Source organism: Alternaria ethzedia, assembly GCF_023757985.1.
Source record: "Alternaria ethzedia strain BMP 0044 chromosome Unknown scaffold_24, whole genome shotgun sequence".
NCBI classification, from domain to species: domain Eukaryota; kingdom Fungi; phylum Ascomycota; class Dothideomycetes; order Pleosporales; family Pleosporaceae; genus Alternaria; species Alternaria ethzedia.
The window spans coordinates 79,369-88,970 of NW_026056217.1; the positions used below are offsets into that span (position 1 = coordinate 79,369).

The 9,602-nt window shown below is 53.3% G+C and overlaps 3 protein-coding genes across 3 annotated transcripts; 2 read left to right on the forward strand and 1 right to left on the reverse strand.

The window, feature by feature from the left end:
* Positions 1 to 89: 89 nt before the first annotated feature.
* J4E87_008021 (uncharacterized protein) lies at positions 90 to 970 on the reverse strand (the record flags this gene model as incomplete). Its single annotated transcript, XM_049379614.1, has 2 exons — positions 90 to 574; positions 631 to 970. 2 exons carry the CDS (start codon positions 968 to 970, stop codon positions 90 to 92), a joined length of 825 nt encoding a protein of 274 aa, XP_049230501.1.
* A 212-nt stretch (positions 971 to 1,182) lies between these two features.
* On the forward strand, positions 1,183 to 1,860 carry J4E87_008022 (uncharacterized protein; the record flags this gene model as incomplete). The annotated part of the gene is made up of 1 exon (XM_049379615.1): positions 1,183 to 1,860. One exon carries the CDS (start codon positions 1,183 to 1,185, stop codon positions 1,858 to 1,860), a length of 678 nt encoding a protein of 225 aa, XP_049230502.1.
* A 2,394-nt stretch (positions 1,861 to 4,254) lies between these two features.
* Positions 4,255 to 5,007, forward strand: J4E87_008023 (uncharacterized protein; the record flags this gene model as incomplete). Its single annotated transcript, XM_049379616.1, has 1 exon — positions 4,255 to 5,007. One exon carries the CDS (start codon positions 4,255 to 4,257, stop codon positions 5,005 to 5,007), a length of 753 nt encoding a protein of 250 aa, XP_049230503.1.
* Between the last annotated feature and the right edge of the window lie 4,595 nt (positions 5,008 to 9,602).

Genomic DNA, 9,602 nt, shown 5'->3' on the forward strand with positions numbered 1-9,602 from the left:
GGGCCAGCCAGCTAACCAGCCAATCTCGTGGGCAAGGGTACGCGGCGCAGTCAGGCAGAAGTCCGAACTTCTGTATGTCGAATTCGAGTTCACTCTGAGTCGTCCTCCTCTTCCTCTTGCATAATAGCTTCGCACTGCTCTCTAAGCTCCTGTACGCCAGCAACGCCCTTCCATTTATCCAAAATCCTCCTAACCTCTTCCCACTCTTTCTCCGCCTTCTCATCTTGGTCCTGGTCCACCATGTCCTGCAGCCGCCGTGGTGTGTCCAGAGCCCATTTTACAGTATCCTGCTGTCTCCGCTTCTTATCCGCATCTGATTTGTCTTTGTCGTCCTGCTCGACCCGTATGCTTATGCCCAGTCCCTGTTCTTTGGACTGGTGGCTGTCCTGTAACGAGGATGACAAGGACGCGGCTGTCTCGGCGATGTGGGAGATGGCAGGGCCGAGGGTGTGGGTTGTGGGTGCGAGAGGGTCCATGTTTCCGCGCATGCGTCGAATGGTGCTTGTTGCGGAGAGGAGTTTGGAGTAGTTGTCGTAGACGAGGGACTTGCGGTCGCTGTCTAGATTTCTGATCTCTGTTTCTATGTCAGCACTCCAGATGTCCGCATATATGCGTCGAGTGACTGCTTACGAGACACCAAATCTGCTTCGACCTTCAATACGCCTTTCAGTCCCTCTTTGGCAAGCAATGCCTCTACAAAGGCTTCTGCATTGAAGTCGGCAGCATCGAGCTCTGTGAGCGTCTCGTCTTCTTCTGGCCCTAACTGTGTTCTCGAAGATTCTTCGGATATTCTGGCATCTGGCGTGGCATCGCGGGGCGCGTTCTTGAGGCCATAGAACTCGCGAAGGGCCGCGCGGTTTCGGCGTGCGGCTGGAGGTGGGCGATGCGACGAGCTGCTGTCGATTGAGGTGCGGGTCAAGGAGGGGCTGCGGACCGAGGAACTGGCGCGTGGGGAGGCTATCGTCGACATGCCGTGGTATTGTTTGCTATTCTTTTGTCTGCTATGTTGTGAGGTTTGGTGGTTGGATTGCTGGAGCTGGAGCTTCATGTGAAGGGCCGAGGCCACCGTTGGGGAAAGAGCGCCCCACGTCATTCTACGCGTCGCGTCTCCCACATCGCGCCGCCTTGTTCGCGAACAAGCAAAACCGCGCATCCTCAAGAAGGGTGCAAGTGATCACCGACATGGCAGCTAATCTCGCAGCCGAGCTAACGCAGCACCTACATGCCCGCCATCTCTACCCTACCGCTGCCTGGCTGCAGGGCTTCCTCTCCACAACCCGACCCAACACGCCGTTGCCCGCCGTCAAGCAGACAGCCCACTTCCGCCTACTAGCTACCGACATAACCACGTCGCTCAGCCAGCCTGCAGGCTCCATATTTCCCGACGATGTGCTAAAGGGTACCACAAAATCCCGCATCGTCCCTGGTCCAGTCGTCTGCCAGGTGCTCGACGTCGAAGATATAGGCCACTCGCGCTGGTCGCAGGTCGAATCTATCGAAGCGCAGGAGCGGGGCGAGATGACAAAAGGAAGGGAGATTGTGCGCGTTGTAGAGCAGGAGAATGAGGGCACTGCTGAAGCTGCGGCTCCTGTGCTGAGCAAAGGGCCATTCAAGCTGCTACTGCAAGATGCCAAAGGCCTCAAGATCTACGCCATGGAGCTGAGAGGCATAGACGGGCTCAATACCAACATGGCTATGGGCGTCAAACTCCTCCTGAAGAACTTTGACGTGAGGAGAGGCGTAATCATGCTTGAGCCCGGCAATGTGCAAGTGCTAGGCGGCAAATTGGAGGCACTGGATAAGGCTTGGAAAGAGGGAAGAAAGGAAAGGCTCATGGCAGCTGCCAGGGTGACGGGATAGGCTGAGGGTGCTGGTGTTGTATGTGTTGAACCACTACATGATTTTAACAAAGTATCTATGCGTTGTCGTTTTCCATCTCTTCTTACATAGAGGCCTGCCGTATGGCAGCGAACCATCAAAACCGAGGCACTTTGTTATGTATCCTTCATGCTCTAATGAATCTAACACCAATTGCTACGTATCTGTTTAAAAGTAGTCTTGTTGATATCAAAGCGTTGGTCTCGATCTTACTAAGCGCTGTCATGCATTCCTCATGCGAATGTCGCGTCATAGAGAGATGTTGAGAAAGACGCGAACATGGTATATGCCGCAATTGAGTCTAAATGAATATGCCTCATTCGAAGGTATACCCAAAGCGGTAACGTTGTAGCGAAGACCCGCGTCGACGTTAAGCTAAACATTGTGGAGGACAAAGCGTGGCTGAGCAAGCTTGGGTCTGCGTGAGGCGTACACGTTTGCAACGCGTCGCGAAGTGAGCTACTTACGCGGGGTTATAGTGATTGTAGACGTGTGGTGGCTGAGGCTGTTGATAGCGCACGCTGGGCTTAGTACGTAGCCGACTCATACTCTCTCAGTCGACGCGGAGTCGCATTGCAGCATTGCGTTGCCATGGCACCGCAGCATGCATATATGCCACCGCCAGATTCGCGGCGTTGGCGGTCTCCTGATCAGCCTCGTACAGCTCAGCGGTGAAGTCGACCCGACGGAAACGTGTCGAACCGAGTCGTACCTTGATTGGGCCAATGTAAATCGGACGACTCAAGGGCAGCAAAGGGCTGTGCGTATGTAGATGAAGGTAGACGGTAAACGCAATTCGGTATGCGTAGCGACGGCTGAAAGCGCCACGAGATGCACTTTCCTCTTTTGGGATCGTTCGTCCTGGAAGCACGCCCTCACCGGAGCCGGAGTAGTGGAAAAGGGCGGAGCGGAGACGGATGCTCTGAACTGAACGCACTGTTCACCGTTTTTTGTTTGTGCCTGACAATAAACGCACAGATGCCATAAACTCAATACCTTGGACAGTCGGGCTGTAGGAGCGCAAAAGTAATCAAACTGTTCAGCCATCAGGCATGACGACGGTGCAAAGTTGCTGGTCGCAGATTGACTGTCTCGGAGCACGCAATAGCGACGCTCCAGAGAAGCGCATGATCGTGTCATCAAATTATACTGGTTCATGCAGGGTCGTTAGCGGGTTTGTCAGAGAGTATTTTTCAGCATCTCTGACAAAGCCAGCTTGATCTACCAATGGCGCAATTGATGCCCAGGTGTGATTGGTACCCTGGGTCATTTCACGATGGTTTGCTTGGGCGCGGGGGTCAGACTGAGCGACAGGTCCGCGTGGCCCGCCCAGCTAGACATCGACGGGTCGCTTGTGACGACGCGGACGAAAGCTGTGAGGGAGCGAAAAGCCGATGTGCTAGGCAGCCGGAAAACCAAGGTCCCAAGGCGTCGGCCGAAGCGACGACTCTATACGACGGTACGAAGGGTGCCGGACGTCAGCCTGTGGCTGAACTGCTGTCGTGAGCCAAACCAACCTCGCGCAATCGAGGGATTGGTGACCCCTTAGGCGAGACGGTGGACACGTTTGACAGGCACAGATTCAGGGCTGACCGCTCTGCCTGTACAGAGGTCCGTGGCTTAGCCCTGACGACAGCGCATCCTGGAACCGCAGGCAGCCAGGCAGCGCAGGTTCGCCCAAGCACCCTCTAGCTCGAACAACGCACCGCGAGGATATGAGCAGGGGAAACGCGAAAAGCGAAGAGCCCAAAAAGAAAAAACCCTGACGGCGCGATGTGGGCGGACGATGAGTGATGCAATGCATCGTGGGTTAGTAAACGCCGACAAGAGCGAGACCCCGATTACCCAGCGCCGTGGCATGTGAGCATGGGCAGACTGTATATCCGCGCAACGTCCGGCGTCCGCTTCGTAACGCCCGTATGTGCATGCGGGCGAAAGTCTCTACGACCGACCGGGCTGTATCGTAAGCCGCGCTAGCACCCCTGCAGTCGTGCCCAGGTGTGAATCATAGTGTGTTAGCTCACCGCATCCGTCCTTGCTCGGCCAAGAGCGGTGGAAACATGCCAATAATTCCGAGCACCCGTTATCCATCCTCCATGCGCCAGCGAAACATAAGAAACACGCCTGTCCTCGCTTCAGATTCCATCATCATCAGCTCACACACCAGTCCACCACTCCTCGGCGAATTATAACATCACTCGACAATCAGAGTCGATCAACATTACATCACACATCTCGGAATCTAACTACGCTCGGATCACCTTCCCTCCATTGGCTGCTGCTTTAAGGTTTGTACCCTCGTTCTCGACAGTCATAAAACCAACCTGACTCACAATTTTTAGGCTCTCATATACTACTGCCTTATACACACCAAACATGCCTTCTTCATCACACCTCCGCATTCAAACTTCCTTCGAGCCCTTTACGGCTGAGACTACCCGCTCCCACTTCATCTCATCACCACCGCAAAAGAAGCAGAAGATGTCTCTCACCCAAACCTACTACATTGCTGCCTCTGCCCGCTCCAAGCTCGGCAAGGAGGCATGCAGGGCCGACCACAACCTCCGCCTTCTCGTTGGACACGCAAACCTCCTCGACAGCCTCATGGTCGAACTCCAAGACGCCGAACGCCAGCAAGAGCAATGGTTCAACCAGACCATGGCCAAGGCCTCCAAGACTGAAGAGTCCCGACACATCCAATGGGCCGACAGTATCGCTGAGGAGGAAGAGGACGACGACTCGGAATCAGACTCCGAGTCCGAGAACGAGGACGACTTCGACATGATCGCACTCCCTCGCCGCATCGCTCAATCACCGGTTCAGATCAGCACAATGGAGGTGGACGAGGATGAGGACGACGAGGAGGAGTTCTACGACGACATGGAGGACGACTCAGAACTGGCTCTTACCCGGGTACCATCGCAATTACAATCACCACCCGAGCTCACCTACGAGGAAGAGTCCGACGACGAGTCTCCACCCACATCGCCCCCGCAAGCGTCCTTCAACTTCACCGAGAAAGAAGCTATGCTCACAACAACCTTCTACGACGCCAAACCACAATCACAAAACATCGAAGACCATCCGCTATTCATGGATACCACCGCTCCGCTCATCTCAAGTTATTAGGCCAGCACACCACCATGTTCCGACCTTTTGATTTTTGATCCAGCGTTTTCAGCGAGCGAGTCCTTTACAGCATAGCGTAGCATTTTCGAGCATTATATCCTCTGTTTTCTTTTATTGGCATATACCGCAGGGCGGTCGGGATCTTCACGCAGGATCTCACGAACAACTCTACTCAGAAATTATTGGATGGATACGGGATAGGAGGATTTGGGATATTGGTCTCGAGCGGTTCGACGTCTCCCGAAGGCAGTGGTCGAGACTCCCGCCATAGCTAGAAATTTCAATGATGATCATTACACCCACAAAAACAATCTCCACGCTTTTCTCAGGTGATGCGCTGCTATCGCTGCAGGCTGCATGCTAATCGACCCTTAGCAGGTCACAGGTACACTCCCCATGCAAGACTGATGAACTGTCAACAGCACACGACACAGCAACAGACCCCACGCATTACAGTTTCCTGTCAACATGCCCAGTCACACATTTGGTGCTGGGAAATTCCTAGGGTTGACCGACTTTTGGCCAGTGCGTCAGACCCTGGCCCCTCGCATGCATCCCGCATAGGGCGGGCACTTCGCATCGCGGACGCGGCTGCTTTTCGCCGAGCGCGCCTTGCATGGCTGAGCGATCTGTCGTCGCAACGCTTGCCTGGTGAAAGTGCACTTCCGGTCAATCACCTTCGTGTCCCCGCATACACAGAGCAGGCGTTGCGAGCGTGATTGCGTACACCGATCGCACCGCCCCACGCACCGCCGAGTGACCATCTGCGTCTGCCTGGGAAGATCTGGTGTGTATGCAAGGCATGCAGCCGCAAGCAGCCGGGTCAACTCGGCGTTTGGTTCTGCCCACGTCCGAAAAGTGTGCGCAGGCAGACAGGCTGCTCGGGGTTTGAATGTATCCGATCGGACACGACAGGAGCTCGCGTACGACGGTCACGTTTGGTTCCGCTCGGGCGAAACGCGGACACATCAGCCAGACTCGAGCGGATCAGCTGGAAGCAGACTATCCGTCGCATGCAGACATGCATCCTCTATTCGCACTCGCATCTTGATGCACTTGACAGCTGTAGGATGAGCGGTCTATGGCAATCTGTTGCGAAACCCACTCGTCGAGGGCTTCTGGACCGCGAAAGCTTTGATCTGAGCAAGGTCTCCCGTCTCCACACTGTCAGAAGTTGAAGACGGAAGTTACAGCGTCGATCTCTCCTTTTCCCCACGCTCCACTGCTGTCGCGGCGATACCGGCACTGACCCTCCACGATGCTCGTCTCGAAACGCTACCATGGCACGAGAGATGATCAAATCTCATATCAGACTCGGTACCAAACATCGAGTCAAAACATGTCCATGCCCGCAATCTCGAGGTTTCAACATCTCGTTTCGACATGGCGGTGGACGAAACGATTCATACAGCTAATCTTCTCATAGCCATCGTCGATTTTGCTTTTACTAGAGACGGACTGCCTCAGTCACACCCGCTAGCTGATGCTGCGCTGTGGTTCGCGAGGCCTAGTGAAACAGGTACGAATCTAGCTTGCGCGTAGCCCGCTCTACGCAATCCGCTTGAATGAAGCGAAACCCTGTTTCCAAGTTACGGAGGTTTCTTGCGATAACGTGTCATCTCGAACATTGCTGAGCTGGCATGCCAACTCAACTCCTTGGATGTTTCTGGGCCGCGTCGTGCCTAGCAACGCCTCACGTCCCAAACATGCTGCCCTGTTCCTGAGCGTTCTCCCATCCAGGGAAGTTGGGGCTCAAACAGGGAAATGGGGCGCGCCTTAGGCAGCCACGATCTGACGATCTGATCATCCACGCCAACATCGTCCGCGGTTACGCCGTGGTGGCTGCGCAACCAAGTAACACGAATTGTCACTGAAACCTACCTTGGTAGCTATCATCAACAGTGTCGCTGATGTCATGCGCACGACCTGGACCCCATACAACTTGGACCCTATGCTGTGTGCATCTCACTCAGCACGATATGCTGGTCATCGTTTGACAATGGTGACAGAACGGTGAGTGAGTGAGGCTTTAGATGATCGTCAATAGTTCACCAATGAGAGTGAACCATGCTGCGATGTTGATCATCCGGGGCGGAGCGGACGTATGTAGAAAGCCGGTGATAAGATAAGATAGATTGAGCCACATCATCAGCCACGTGCATGATTTCGCGAGCGGTCATGACCTCCGTGTTTCCCCCTCTCCCGCAAGTTTGCGATAACCGTTGCTCTTTTTCCGAGGTTGCTTGCATCATCAATCCCTGATCGAGTTCTGGACTCATCCGCTTCGATAAGCTGGTTCACATGATGACGCTGTCAACGGTCAGGGCGGAACCAGGGTCTATGACATAGTCATGTCGAGCCGGACTCCTCGGACGCGCTCTCCTCGCGCGCCGGGGAGCGGAATCTTATCTTTCCATCTCGACGGTTCGACGGCCTTACCGGATACGGCGCACAGCATGCCGATCAGTCTCATCACGACAGCAACGGCTTCCGCGGTTTGCCAAGCACTCCGTCGTACTTCGTATCTTTGTCCCAGATTGCAAACGCAAACCTCTCTCACACAGTTTCGAGATTTCGAAACAGAGTCTTCAACGGCCAAGTTGCCCGTCGGCTAACGCTTCCCTTCTCAGCGCACGCAACGTATCCAGAAGCGGACGTACGTCCGGATCCGCTCGAGAACCTCGCGCCGACCCGCACCGAGGCAGCACATGTTGTGCAGGAAGCTTCTAGCAGCTAGCACGGAACAAAAGAGCCCTGGAGTCGTTTGGGCAAACTCAACGGCCACAGGAAGAAAATTTGACGGAAAGAAATGCCATGGCAGATGGTGACTACCATCCAGGTAGATCCCAGTTCCCGAGGTCAACGCGTTCCCCTCATACCAGCACGTGTTCTGTGAGTTTACCCATGGAGAATTTTCTGCCTAGTATGCCCGGTACACCAGCACCAGTGGACAAGGAAATTCTTACACAAATCTACGAAGATCCACGAAGGAAAACTTTTTTTCGTGTGTGCGAGTACCGAAATCTGCACTTAGCGTACTGTGTAGGTGTCACGCCATGGTCGGGGCTAGCACCTCGGGAGGCTGGTACCTGGATGTTAGTCTCGTCCGAGCCTCGGGTGGTGTACACCGCATCATCGTGACATTTCTGCGTTGGTGTTGAGGCGCGTGCATGCCGTGGTGTGGGTCGGTCTGCGGTAGCATGTGCCGCGGCAATGTAAAGGAAGGTAGGTAGTACACGCACAATACGCTTGGGGAAATTTGGATACGCAGCCTGGTTTCCCGTTGCTGCCGTAAAGCGGCGCGGGATTCAGGGTCTTGCAGAAGTTTCTTCTAGCAGCTTATTCATACTTTCGTATTCTTCTCGAATGGTCGGTAGTATGGTATGGTACGCTTCGGCTTTACCGACATGAAGCCACTGTGGCGCCTTGATCAGGATAAGGCGTTGTTGAGGTCAAGCTCAGCTGGTTTTCACGGCAAACACCGTTTTAAGGGGACTATTTCGAGTTGAAGAACAAAGATTAGCATTGCCTTCTTGGAGTATAGTCTTTCCACCTGCATTTCAGCCCATTCCTAGCGGAATCGAATCTTTCAGGTACGTGCAGGTTCAGGGAACATACTTGATATGGTGGAAGTTGAACGTTGCCAATTTGCATCACTAGATCTTCTTCATCCGTCAATAAGTTGAACACGGTTTTTCTTCACAAATACCTCTCTTTCCGACACTTGTCTGCTTCAACCGGCCTGCCAAAGTATCATGCGCATACTGTACGATGCCTATATATACCATCCTTATTTGCACTGCTCTTGTAGAGGCTGGCAGTAGCTCATGAACTGTCTGATTCAGGTTATCGGTAAATCGGTGTGCAGTGAAGACAAAGTCTTTGGTAAGACCGACGTAGTCATTTGTACAGCGTGCCTTCTCACCACACCTGTGCACCTACCGGATAGAATAACGATGGTAGGATTTGATGCTAGTGTACAATGATTTCGTGACAGCACACATATTCGAAATTGTATTCTCGAGATATTGGTCAGACGATGGGCTTGCACTTTTAGTATGTTAATTTACAGCGACGTACATTGGGCAGAGAATAATGGTCTTGGCCTAGAACACTCGCACATCAGGACATGCGTATGCGATGACATGTGAAACACAAACTCCGCAATTGTTGTCATGAAGCGAAGTGATTGTGATCAGATATGTGGCTCAGGTGGCGCGTCAAGCATTTTCAAAGAAGCCGCAGCATGGCTTCGCAATATCATCTCTGAAACAGTATTTTATTGCAACTGATAAGAAACTAGCTACGACACGAAGAAACAGTACAATGATATCTCCGGCTCCAGCTTGTCAGAGGAAAAGAAGGTAACAAGCTTGCCCCTATACCCCATTTCGAGCGCGTGGAATAACAACGTGGGTGAGCTATGTAGGTCTTGGATGCTAAACTCAAGACACTAAAATGGTATACAAGTCTTCTTCCGTCGAAGTAAATACAATCGATGCATCAATCAATCACGCCCACTTATCCCATGGTGCCGATTCCCGTCTATTCATGAGTCTCCGAAATTCGTAGTCTATCCTGGCCTGAGTCATCCC